Source organism: Panulirus ornatus, chromosome 26, assembly GCF_036320965.1.
Source record: "Panulirus ornatus isolate Po-2019 chromosome 26, ASM3632096v1, whole genome shotgun sequence".
Taxonomy (NCBI): domain Eukaryota; kingdom Metazoa; phylum Arthropoda; class Malacostraca; order Decapoda; family Palinuridae; genus Panulirus; species Panulirus ornatus.
The window spans coordinates 1091069-1105405 of record NC_092249.1 but is presented as its reverse complement, the minus strand read 5'-3'; the positions used below and the strand labels follow the sequence as shown (position 1 = coordinate 1105405).

Below are 14337 nucleotides of genomic sequence, written 5' to 3'. Positions count from 1 at the left end.
AGGGCAAGGAATAGAGTGAATTGGAGCGATGTGGTATACCGGGGTTGACGTGCTGTCAGTGGATTGAATCAGGGCATGTGAAGCGTCTGGGGTAAACCATGGAAAGCTGTGTAGGTATGTATATTTGCGTGTGTGGACGTATGTATATACATGTGTATGGGGGGGGTTGTGCCATTTCTTTCGTCTGTTTCCTTGCGCTACCTCGCAAACGCGGGAGACAGCGACAAAGTATAATAAAAAAAAAATAAATATATATATATATATATATATATATATATATATATATATATATATATATATATATATATATATATATATATTTTTTTTTTTTCATACTATTCACCATTTCCCGCATTAGCGAGGCAGCGTTAAGAACAGAGGACTGGGCCTCTGAGGGAATATCCTCACCTGGCCCCCTTCAATGTTCCTTCTTTTGGAAAATTGAAAAAAAAAGAGAGGGGAGGATTTCCAGCCCCCCAGCTCCCTCCCCTTTTAGTCGCCTTCTACGACACGCAGGGAATACGTGGGAAGTATTCTTTCTCCCCTATCCCTAGGGATATATATATATATATATATATATATATATATATATATTTATATATATGTGTGTGTGTGTGTGTGTGTGTATGTGGGTGGGTTGGACCATTCCTTGTCTGTTTCCTTGCGCTACCTCGCTAATGCGGGAGATGACAGTTAAGATAAAAAAAAAAAATTAGTACTATTATTATACTTAACCGCTGTTTCCTGCGTCAGTGAGGTAGCACCAGGAGACAGACAAAGAATGGCCCATCCACTCACATACACATATATACATAAACACCCATGTATGCACATATACATACACATACATATCAACATATACACATACACAGACATATACATATGTAAGTATTCATATTCACTTGCTTGCTTGCCTTCATCCATTTCTGTCTACCTCGCCACACAGGAAATAGCTTTGCTAGCCCCCACTTCAGTGAGGTGGTGTCAGGAAGACACAAAAAAGGCAACATTCATTCACACTCAGTCTCTAGCTGTCTTGTGTAATGCGCCAAAACCACAGCTCCCTATCCACATCCAGGCTCCAATGGATTGAACCAGGACATGTGAAGTGTCTGAGGTAAACCATGGAAAGTTTTGTGGGGCCTGGATGTGGAAGGGGAGCTGTGGTTTCAGTGCATTACACGAGACAGTGTGAAGGAATGTGGCCTTTGTTGTCTTTTACAAGCGCTACTTCTCGCGCATGCATGTGGGGGCAGGGGGTTGCCATTTCATGTGTGGCAGGGTGACAACGGGAATGGATGAAGGCAGTATGTGTGAATATATACATGTGTATATATGTATATGTCTGTGTATGTATATGTATGTGTACGTTGAAATGTGTAGGTATGTATATGTGCATGTTTGGGCATTTATGTGTATACATGTGTATGTGGGTGGGTTGGGTTATTCTTTCGTCTGTTTCCTTGCGTTTCCTCGCTAATGTGGGAGACAGCGACAAAGTATGATAAATGAATATATAAATAATAATTATGATAATAATAGGGATAGGAGAGAAAGAATACTTCCCACATATTCTTTACAAGTTGTAAAAGGTGACTAAAAGGGGAAGGAGCAGGGGGGCTTGAAATCCTCACCTCAGTTTTTTAATTTTCCAAAAGAAGGAACAGAAAAGGGGGCCAAGTGAGGATATTCCCTCCAAGGCTCAGTCCTCTGTTCTTAATACTACCTTGCTAACTTGGGAAATGGTGAATATGTATGAAAATAAAAAAAAAAAATAATAATACAGCGCTGATGGCTGCCTCGGGTGAGAAACTGCAGAAGCCGGTGACCGAGTTTGGTAAAGTGTGTGAAAGAAGAAAGCAGAGAGTAAATATGAATAAGAGCAAGGTTATTAAGTACAGTAGGGTTGAGGGACAAGTCAATTGGGAGGTAAGTGTGAATGGAGAAAAACTGAAGAAGATGTCTGGGAGTGGATTTGGCAGTGGATGGAACCATGGAAGCGGAAGCAAGTCCTAGGGTGGGGGAGGGGGCGAAAGTTCTGGGAACGTTGAAGAATGTGTGGAAGGCGAGAACATTATCTCAGAAAGCAAAATTGGGTATATTTGAAGGAATAGTGATTCCAACAATGTTATGTGGTTGCAAGGCGTGGGCTGTAGATAGGGTTGCGTGGAGGAGGGTGGATGTGTTGGAAATGAGATGTTTGAGGACAATATGTGGTGTGAGATGGTTTGACCAAATAAGTAATGAAAGGGTAAGAGATATGTGTGGTGATAAAAAGAGTATGGTTGAGAGAGCAGAGGAGGGTGTATTGATATGGTTTGGTCTCATGGAGAGAATGAGTAAGGAAAGATTGACAAAGAGGATATCTGTGTCTGAGGTGAAGGGAACGAGAAGTGGGAAGCCTAAAGAAGAAGTGGGGGCCTAAACATGCAGGAGGGTGAAAGGCGTGCAAGGAATAGAGTGAATTGGAACGATGTGATATACCGGGTTTGACATGCTATCAGGGCAGGTGAAGCAACTGGGGTAAACCATGGAAAGTTTTGTGGGGCCTGGATGTGAAAAGGGAGCTGTGGTTTTGATGCATTATACATGACAGCTAGAGAGTGTGGATGAATGTGGCCTTTGTTATATTTTCCTAGCGCTACCTTGCGCACGTGAGGGGGGAGGGGGTGTCATTTCATGTGTGGTGGGGTGGCGAAGGGAATGAATAAAGGCAGCAAGTATGAATTGTGTACATGTGTATATATGTATATGTCTGTGTATGTATATATATATATATATACATTGAAATGTATAGGTATGAATATGTGCGTATGTGGACGTTTATGTATATACATCTGTATGTGGGTGGGTTGGGCCATTCTTTCATCTGTTTCCTTGCGCTACCTCACTAACGCGGGAGACAGCAACAAAGTATGATAATAATAATAATAATAAATGATGATAAAAATAGTGAATGTCGCTCAGGCACATTGAACAATTCCTCAGAAAATATTTTTCAATTTTGGAAACTTACATTTTTATCATAATTCATGTTATGTTGTATCCACATCATCAGTTTAGGTGGCTTGGCTTTGCTATAGGGGCAACAGTATGTTCTCAAAACTGGAAATGGGATAACTTAAAAACCTAGTTTCATCTGCTACATTTATTATTTCATTCAGCACAACAATATACAACCTTAAAGCATTAATGTACATAGATTACATTTTTGTATTTACAAGATCTTTCTAGTTACTGTAACTAGACATGGAATATGTTGATAAGTTTCCATATTTAAAAGAATAATATATACATTGGTTACAAGTTTTCAGTTAGTTGAATATAAAGAAATACCTAAGGCTTATAAACCGGATTTATAGCCACATGAAACATTTGGAATGAGATCTTTTATCTGAAAATGAATGAAGAGTTGCATAAGGAAAATTTGAAATAGTTAATAAATACTAACTTATATAAAAAAAATTGCAAATGCACCATAGCCTGCTCAGGGTGCAAGACAAAATGTGTAAATTGCAGATTGTCCAAGTCTCTGATCCCCATTATGCCTTAGATAAAAATTTCACTTTATCTAGGTCAAGGCTATGGACCAATCGCTTATATCACATGGAGAGCAATTAGGAAGCCAAATCAAGAACTCCTAGTTAGCAAGATCTTTTATTTTTCCTTGGAAGACACGTAGCCACTGAAAAGTCTTGCAAGAATATAAATTTTTCATTACTTTTTTTGAGCAGGGATACTGAAAAAATTATAAAAATACTAATGACATATTATTAGTCTTGAAAGTATTTTTGAAGCAATTTTGGCAAAATTAGGGGATGAATAGTAAAATTATTGCTTAAAGAAACCTAGTTAAATGATTGTGAACACTCAAAGTGCAATTCTTTTGGATTATAGCAATGATTACCAGGTAGAATAGAACTTTAGGCACCCTTTACATGTAACCAGATTCTGGTGCACCGCCAAATTTAACAACTGAGCCCATATCAGTGATATTTGCAATTGTGTCAGTTTCATTATTCTTGAAAAAGACAATAAAAATATCCACTTTTTATAATTATTAATGACACAATCCTACTGCTCCTCTTATGGGGCCTCTGCAGCTTCAAGTACATGCTCCAATCAGAAGCAGGGATATCATATTCTTCTTTGGAATGAGTTCTTAGACAAGATTCTACTCCTTTACATCTACTGCTGATGATACAACCTTGCTGAGAATGGCTTTTCTTTCACAGTGTAATCACATGCAGGCAGAGTCTGGCAACACCAACATCCACTGTATAGCAATCAAATTAAATTAGAATATGATTCACACGAGCACAGTAATCATTTATGAAAAACCTATATGAAACATATATTGATTCATGCAAGTGTAACAGTTTTTAATCATCTTGAGAATAGGTAATAAAAACTTTAAAAAGAATAGAAGGTAATAACTAAGGAAACTTATTATAAATAGATAACTTGTACATATGTTAGTTGTTTTAGCAACTGCTTCAAACCAGACCTATATGTGACCTAATTATCAAATTTGATTTGAGACCCTAGAATATTGACTGGTAATCATAACTCTGCCTCTGAATGAAATTTTAAATTGACACATTTCTAAGGCAGTACCTAATTTGAAAAAAAAAAATGCAATAGTATCCCCTATTCCCTCACATGCATGCACAACTTACATCATTTTATGGCAATATCAACTGCTTTCCCTTCCACTTGCTTACTACAAGGATCCGTGATTAATTCTCTTCATACAGTCCCCCAGTAACCACTGCCATCACAAAATAATACAAAATCTGTTTAAGAGTCACTGATCCATTAAATATAGAACCTCACGGTCTGTCATCATTTACCTTGTATTGACGATAAGTGAAGGCTTGGGTAGTTTCTGAAGTGCGTTAGTTTTACTGGCACAGAAAGAGCAAACTCACAGTTAAAATTTAACAGGAACAAGGCTAATTTGGACCTTTTTATGAAGTCACATAGTATTATCTGACCATGTAAGGGTTAAAAGTATTAAAATACTGTGAAGACATTTACAAAAATTATGGATAATTATGTAAAACCAGATTTACAATGTAGATTTTTTTGTTTCACCATGATTATCAGGTATTCTTTTTTTATCCTTAGAATGATAAAGGAACTACAAAAAATGACATTATAAAGAGCAGTTGTTTGTTTGCATTATATGACCTTAAACCTTAAACCTTGAGTAAGGAATTGCTGTATCCAAGCAAATTAGCAACTGTCCTAAACAGCACATTCAGCTTCTAAAAATGAAATTGGATACATCTTTCAAACCAAGTTAACTACTGTGATGCAACAGTGATCTCCCTTAAAAAGATTACTACAAAAATTGATTGATACCTGGGGTAATCTTTGGGGGTCTTCTACCTTCACAGCCCAGGCTAGCCTCAGGCTACCAAAAAATATTGCAAACTGTACAATCACAGTAATATTCATTACCTGCTCATGCTGCTCCACTAACAATATTTGAGTTTATACAAGAACAGCACATTTTCTAGATTCATGAAGCATTGGCTTAACAATAAATTCAATGCCTCTTAAAAACTGATATCCAGAAGAAAATATATATGCATATGGCAAGTTCTGCAGCATCAACTGTTCAAGGTGACATCTACTCCCCTCCTGACCCTTCTCTAAATGAAGTATATTAACACGTTACAATTACATCTCCCAGATTTTGTGGTGATATGACAAGGTGTTGTACATATACTTTTGAACATGGCAAACATGACAGAAATTTGCAGTAAGAAATTGGTATTTTTCAAGAAATCTAGACTACTACCATAATTTGTGATTTTGACCTATCATAATGGGGAGACTGAGGATAATTTGTGTCACAATTATTAAGGTTTAACAGAGGTGCATGGCAGATGCCATTTAGGACTTTTTTCCTAGTATAAATGCAATTTAATTGTATTTTTATGCAGTGCAGTAATTACACTTACCAAGTCTATATGCAATATTTCTGAAAAAAGTATTTACACTAATATTTGTACAGCATACAGTATTATTCAGTGTAGCACCAGTATTAAATTGGAATATTTTCTTAAGGAATAAAACAAAAGAATATGCATCAATGAAATCTGCACAAATACAGTTTATACTCTATATTTACAGAAATTATCTCTTGCAAAACTAGCCTCATGTAGCTCTCAAGAAGAAGCACCTACATTCAGTTACTGAGGAACCGTGGAGAGAAAGTAAGCATAAGTATGGCTGGACCAGAAATTTTATAACAAGTCTGCTGATATTAACTTCACGCATACAAACATTTTCTCCATGTATACATGAAGCATAGATTAAATAGGATGTCAATATACATTTGTATAATATAATAACAACTTGATGGCATGATATCAGCTTCAACCATTGTTAAGAAACATGCATGTCTGTGGATGGATACAAAGTATTGCCTGATCAGGTTGTCTACACAAATCACTCCAAGTTTGTTGAGTCTTGCTTCAGGGTAAACAAATAAACAGCTCTCATCCTCTATCCATGCTAGGTGGCCTTGGAATGGATGGTCATGTATGCAAGTGTTTTACTGACATATTCAAACTAAAAACAATATCAAAACTACAGATACGCTAGGGTGATTCTACCGAGATAAAAGTCTATGTTTAAAAGACTACGATAAAGCAACCATAATCAAACAAATACTTCTTGCTTTGATTTAGGTTTTACTTTCGACGATGTTCTTAGGCCTCTGTCACTTGAGAAACAGAAAACATAACCATCATGGCTTGCATGTGCCCTTTTATCTAATTTATTACCATGTGAAATTTTAAAACTTGAGGTACTCTTCATGGATATGTGGTCATTAAGAACTTCTCTTGGTAATGTCTGGCTTGAGGAAACTGTTGGACAAAGAGTTAACATGCCTGTGAAGGATTGTGTTGGAAGTTTCTGCAGTTCTTGGGAGCCTTTATAAAGAGTTGAAACAGGGATCATATGACTGTTTTTAATTGGTAGGTATGTAGATCCAGTAGGCTCTCTTTTATACAAAGTGGTGGCAGGGGTTGACAGATTTAGCTCAGTTGGTAATAATGTGTTCTCATTAACAGTGTTGTTAGCTTTACTACAGTAACAGTCATCTTTTTTTACACAACTGTCACTATCTGCTATACTTTCTAATGCAAGGGGCTCGGAATTTCTTGGCTTCCAACAGTCTTCATTCTGTTTCAAGTGCTTGTTCCTTGTGAAGGTGTTGAGTACCTTTAAGTTAGTTGCCTTTGGAAATGTATGCATTTCATCAAATTTTCCACCAACACTGTTATCTTCCTTAGCAGCAAGCTCAAGATCATGATATTCATCATCAGCTTTTATGCAATTGACAGTATATGGCTTAGAATTGAAAACTGTACAAATATCTGAAAAGGACTCAAAAGCACAATTTTTTGAAAGGGACTTACTGGAGTTAGAAAGCCTGCCTTGCACACATTCCAGCTTATTCAAAGCATTTTCTGGGGAACATTTCATTTGTCTCTGAAAAGACAGCTTATCCTCCCTTAGGGATGTCCTGGTAAAATTTCTCTGTGCATTATTCCTGTAGGTTGAGGATTCTCTCAGAGATGCTCCAGCAAAGGACCTGGCTTTAAGGAGCACTCGGTTGTAGGTGGCCATATCTGAGGAGAGCCTGAAAGACTCAGGACGGGCACTATGATTCCTATTCCTAGAAGATGGCGGAATAGAAACTTTGGTACGAACAAAATGCCATTCTCCAAGACATGGATTTCTAAGGCTACCAACAAATGTCTTATCAGTGTTTCGGTTTCTGGTATCTGGATCACTAGTAGGAAAATAACAACTGCTCTTGGAAGTGCTGACTGAACACTGAGAGGTACCGTTCGAGAAAGATGATTCATTATCATTATTAATGGTAATGTTGATCTTAAAGTCCTCATTAGTTGTAATGTTGAATCTTCTGTTATTTTTTTTGCTTGTAAAGTTTGTGGCAGTAGTGTTGTTGCATTTTTCAAAAACATTTTCTTCTATGGTACTACTACTCCCATGTTTGATGTCCAAGTCATTCTTGATACCATTGTTATTGTTAGCATTGGCAATTTTGTTACCAGTCTTGGTGAATGTGTGGGTCACGGTAACGAAGTTGTGGTGTGCTCTATTGCACTGGACCTGAAAAGGAAACATATACTACAGTACTACAAAACTGAACATGGGTATGTGATGTCCCCATGTTTGTTTAATTTGTTTATGGATGGGATGGTTAGGGAGGTAAGTGCTAGAGTTTTGGAGAAAGGGGTGAGTATGCAGTCTATTGGGGATGAGAGGGCCTGGAAAGCGAGTCAGCTGTTGTTCGCCGATGATACAGCTCTGGTTGCTGATTTGAGTGAGAAACTGCAGAGGTTGGTGACTGAGTTTGGAAAAGTGTGTGAAAGGAGAAAGTGGAGAGTAAATGTGAATAAGAGCAAGGTTATTAGGTTCAGCAGGGTTGAGGGAGAAGTTAATTAGGATGAAAGCTTATAGGGAGAAAAATTGGAGGAAGTGAAGGGTTTTACCCATCTCGGAGTGGACTTAGCTGCGAAGAGAACCAAGAAAGCGGAAGCGAGTCACATGGTGGGGGAGGGGGTGAAGGTTCTGGGAGTAATGAAAAATGTGTGGAAGGAGAGAACATTATCTCAGAGAGCAAAAATGGGTATATTTGAAGGAATAGTAGTTCCAACAATTTTATATGGTTGCGAGGCATGGGTTATAGATAGGGTCGTACAGAGGAGGGTGGATGTGTTGGAAATGAAATGTTTGAGGACAGTATGTGGTATGAGGAGGTTTGATTAAGTAATAAAAGGATGAAATGAAAGGATGAGAGATATGTGGAAATAAAAAATGTGTGGTTGAGGTAGCAGAAGAGGGTGTGTTGAATGGTTTGGACATATGGAGAGAATGTGCGAGGAAAGATTGACAAAGAGGATATATGAGTCAGAGGTGGAGGGAATAAGGAGAAGCGAGAGACCAAATTGGAGGTGGAAGGAAGGAGTGAAAAGAGACTTTGAGCAATCGGGGCCTGAACATACAGGGTGAGAGGCGTGCAAGGAATAGAGTGAATTGGAACAATGTGGTATACCAGGGTTGATGTGCCATCAGTGGACCGAACCAGGGCATATGAAACGTCTGGGGTAAACCATGGAAAGGTCTGTGGAGCTTGGATATGGATAGGGAGCAATGGTTTCGGTGCATTACACATGAGCACTACAGACTGAGTGTGAATGAATGTCATGCTCTGCAGGACCCACTCATGTAACATATCCTCTGGTGGCACTTACCTCCTGGTCTGGCTCTCTCTGACCTCTGTCTCTTTAGTACACCAAAGCTATTCTTGCTAGTATAATGCCTCTATGATATTATACAAATAAAATTAATGCCAAAGGACGTTACCATGCAGTGAACAAGTGAATTCTCCAAAGTTGAATGTGACTGGAGTGTCTTTTGACCAAGTATTAAGTCTATCATCATTGTAGTAGTTGGTGATAGACCAGTCTCACCACAGAGTCAACATAAGGCAAGTGGAAGACATATGGAAGAGGCAATTCTCCTACACCTACTGCTGAAGAAGTTACCAAGGTACTCACAGTTGAGACTGTTTGGCTAAGACATACTAACTCTGAGCCCATGTGGCAGTAAGGCCAGATGGTGTCATATGTCTCTGTTGATTTGTACAATGGAGCCTCATGGAAGGATATGGCCAGAAGGGTACTGGTCCTGCTGGTGAGCCCATGTGGCAGTAAGGCCAGATGGTGTCATATGTCTCTGTTGGTTTGTGCAATGGAGCCTCATGGGAGGATATGGCCAGAAATGTACTGGTCCTGCTAGTAAGTAACCACTCCAGATGCAGCCACTCTTTTAGGGGTATGATTTACCTATCTGGTTATTCAACAAGCATGACATATATGTTGCTACAAGCCAGTTATATTCCCAAAACTGGTGACTTTCACTGTAAGAACAAAATGGGAAAAAAGGAACTATATGTGATTACAGTTCAGTGTGTATTGCCAGTCCAGTTTTATCAAAATTTGGTTGCAAAGAGAAAGGCACGATGAAGGTTAACAGTTCAAGTTGAAAAAATAACAATACTGGTTATATCTTTATACAAGTCAGGTTTACAATCTCTGACACAGCAGCCTGACAGACCTTACTAATTCATGGTAACGTAAAAGAAGTAAACATTGTTAGTAATGAAAGCAAGTCCGAGACAACCAATAATATATCTAATATATGTAAATTAATATTCATCACACCATTTTATTGCAAAGTTAGTTTGAGTACATAATATTAGTAAAAGGGATATGCAGAGGAAGCATTAGCTGTGACCTACCTTGCCAGAGAAGGGAGTGACCTTCCCCAACAACACACATACACACACACTTAGATTTCTTCGAAAGTGAGCTCCATGTTAAATAAAATGGAAGGTTGGATGGATTGTACCTATATAATCACCGCAGAGCTAAACGACTACAAATTAAACATACCCATAACTGGTTATCCCCTTTATGTCTTGATTATAACCACCAATTCTTCTTCATCTCTAAACAAAGCAATTCTGTAGCCTCCTTTAATGTACTACTGAGCATTCCTTTTTTTTTTTTCCCCCTATATTCTTTATCTGGTGCATGATCTTGACAAAAAAATAATCTTTTATTTACTTCTATCAATCTCCTTTTTTATTAATCTTTCTAATTTTGGTGCCATCCACTGTTCAGCTAGATCCTTCAGTGTTCAATTGTCAGCTCCTTTGTCTATGACCATCTGTAAAAATCTTCCTTGTTTAGAAAACAAGCTCTGATCCTATATTTCATCAACCACACCATACATCTTCATTAATCCATCTCTAACTGTGCATAATTTTCTTTTTCGGCTTTACTTGATATCCCATTTAGGTCTGTAAAACTCACAGGTCTATGTTCCACTACATCAATCTTAATGCTTTGCATGTATTTGATCAGCTACTACAATTGCTCCTTTTGCATCTCTCTGTTGACTATTTTCAATTGCTCTTATGCACTCCTCTGTCCACTATTTACTATTTTCAGTACATTCTGTATGTGAGAGAGTAATTTACTTTAGCTTGAACAGCCTTTGGGACAGAAAATACCAATTTGATCTTATTTACTTTTTAATGAATTTCCCTCTTCCTGAATTCCATGAACTTTGTTCACACCCACTCACTACATTTTCAGATCCTCATGTTCCTCTTTCATCTCATGACGCTTTTCATTATCTTCAATTTGATTCCTCATTTTCATCTAAAACTGTTAACATCTGATCAAGTCATCTTGTTACACCATACATAGTACACAAGCCCACAAACACACATCTTGTTACAGCTAAGAGGCAGCACAAGTTCTTTAGTTATGGAGACTGTTGCCGTGGCCACCCCTTCGAGGGAATTTCCAAATGGAACAGGCATCAGAGAGATACACAGCTAGATAGTTACAACTGGAAACTTTCAAGAACCACACCTACACTTATACAATGAAAAAGTCTAGCCCATTTAATCAGCAAAAATCAATTATTTGCAATTTCTATTAAAAGCTCATCTCTAATACATGAGTATATCCCCTTACAGTATAAGTACTCCATGAGTGTATCCCTTAACACCAAATCACCCTCGATATGAGTTTATCCCTTGATATAAGCTTATCCCCTTGGCATAAAAACATTCAGCAACGTGGAAGTATCCCCTGATATGAGGGGTATCCCTGAGCATGAATGTATCGTGCACCTCCTGACGTGAAAGTAACGCCTGATATGAGGATAGCTCTTGAATGTATCTCGGCACAAGTGTACCATTTGACATGGACGTGGCCATTAGTATAAGTGTATCCCTTGATATGAGGAGTCTCTTGAATATATCTCGCCATGAGTATACCCCTTGATGTAAGTGTGTCCCTTGGCACGAGTGTAAAGCTTGACACGAATGCATTTTACATGAAAGTATCCGATAATGGGTACAGGAAGTTGCAAACGAGGGAAACCAGTTACTTTCCCTCAGGTAAGTCGCACATGATACGGCCACAAGGTTTGCTTTTCAAATTTCCCACCACTTATGGTACAAGTGATCATCATTATCGACTCATGACAATACTACAGGCAATACTTACACCATGTAAGTAATGCTAGTATTCTGAGGGTTACCATTCTAACGATTGGTTATTGGAATATCCCTAAGGGGAAGAGCTAAGATGGCAACGGTGATCCAAGACTTTAACATAACCTTAATTCTTGGCTGTTTATTTCTGTAAGAGGAAGAGAGGCACTAACAACACAGACCTGCCGGTGCCACGTTGTCAGTAGAACGGGACATTTGATGACGGCATAACAGCAGGCTACAACCACCATTCACACAAGTAAGAATGTAAAACATCTAAGTAAAGAAGGCTATGCAGTAAGAATGGAACTTCAAAAGGCAGAATGGAAATTCGCAAAACATTAGCATAAAACGTGTGCGCGAAAATTACAGTTAGTATAGTGAGTAAAGTGAAGGACTAAGGTATTCGGTGAGTAGATCTGTCCCGGTGCTAGTATAGTTGGTGAGGTGTTGGTGGAAGCAATTGTGGTCATACCGTTACATAATGAGTGCCTCCCGGTAGATGGGTCGCTCCGTTGTCACCGTATTCTTCGGGTACAGGGTAGACGTGACGGCAGAGCTGGAGCGTGGGCGGTGAGCCGGGATGCTTAGGCTGACACCAGTACTGGCTTCTAACACCGCCCCACTCCCACATGGCACACATTGGCCTTCATGGTCTCTCCGCATCGTCAGATGCGCCGAAGACGACCGTCGACGGTTGCGGGCAGTAGGGGCGTATGACTTGCGAGAGCGCATGAAGGCCAAGTTGGCCGGGCCTGCGGAATCCAATTGGCTGTGATGGGCCGCGTGTGGACTGGTAATGGCCCTGTGGAAGGCGTGGTGCGTGGGGCTGGAGTCCGGGCTAGTGTGTAGAGCCTGGAATGAAGCAAGCTAAACTACCCTACTAGCTCGACGGCACCTCAATAACTTTACAATTACATCTACATTCTCTACCAGGTAGACCTACTGCTGCCAAACTTAAAATGGTACTAACATTCTGATATTCAAGACTAGTTTATAGATGTATTACATTAAGCAGATGACGGCTGGCGTCTCCCTACAAGAGTCAAAAGTGTGGGGGTTAAGACAAAACATTATTAACCGACACAGCTAGTAATCCTTAACAATATGTTTTATACAAAGGAGTTATTAACATTACAACCTATACAACATTAATAGTCTTACCTTGCGTAATGAAACTCAAGTTAAACAAAACTACAAAGGACACAGCATTAATTTAAATCTAAGGTATATTGCTGAACTTATTAGGTTTAATACATAGGAAAATGTAAAGATGCCGTCTGATATTTATACTAAAGACAGGAGTGCTTATGAGAAGATTCATGAGTACGAGCCTGGAAACATGAGGAGAGGGGGAAGGCGCCCCACCTAGTGTAACGTGATTATACACTACGTACACTATTCCCTCCTCACACAATCACATCCACTGTCGTTCTCTCCTGCTTCATTAACCAGATATGTCCAGCCACAACCTAGAGGCCATCATGATAATGTTTAGGGTAGCATAACATGCACTGTGTAATGCCAGTCTTCCGCTGGTATATACCGCCGCACTCGCCAGTCGCACACATTACTAGTACTGAAAAAAATCAAACTGGTAAACAGTCACTATAGGGACACATCAGTTTCATAATACTTTAGGGAAAAATCAAATGTGATTGTTCAGTTGCATACAAAGCAAACACTGGTAAAATTACTGAAAAAGTAATCTAGGAATAAGCAGGCAACCATGACTGTTAATGTCGCACAAAGTAAAACTTGTTGCTGCCGTTTTCTTTCTTGGAAGATTTATATTTTTGTTGTATCAGTGAAGTGATGCGCCTGACGTACCGGTCAATGTCGGTCTCCTTTAACCAGGATCACGTGATGGTGGCTAGCAGACTTACTGTGTTACTACTACCAGTGGCGGTACCATAACACTTCCTGGCCCAGTGAAGGCAGCGTCACAGTTCCTGGGACAGGGTAAGGCAGCGTCACAGTTCCTGGGACAGGGTAAGGCAGCGTCACAGTTCCTGGGACAGGGGAAGGCAGCGTCAGAGTTCCTGGGACAGGGGAAGGCAGCGTCACAGTCCCTGGGACAGGGTAAGGCAGCGTCACAGTTCCTGGGACAGGGTAAGGCAGCGTCACAGTTCCTGGGACAGGGGAAGGCAGCGTCACAGTCCCTGGGACAGGGGAAGGCAGCGTCACAGTCCCTGGGACAGCGGAAGGCA

General features: G+C 39.4%; 1 protein-coding gene across 1 annotated transcript in view; it reads right to left on the bottom strand.

The window, feature by feature from the left end:
• Positions 1-3133: 3133 nt before the first annotated feature.
• The window catches only part of LOC139757384 (uncharacterized), a 120770-nt gene continuing 109566 nt past the window's right edge, over positions 3134-14337 (bottom strand). The window contains exon 4 of the mRNA XM_071677815.1: positions 3134-8160. Coding sequence (XP_071533916.1) covers positions 6676-8160 — 1485 coding nt within the window. The 3' untranslated portion in view covers positions 3134-6675. The remainder of the gene's footprint in view (positions 8161-14337) is intronic.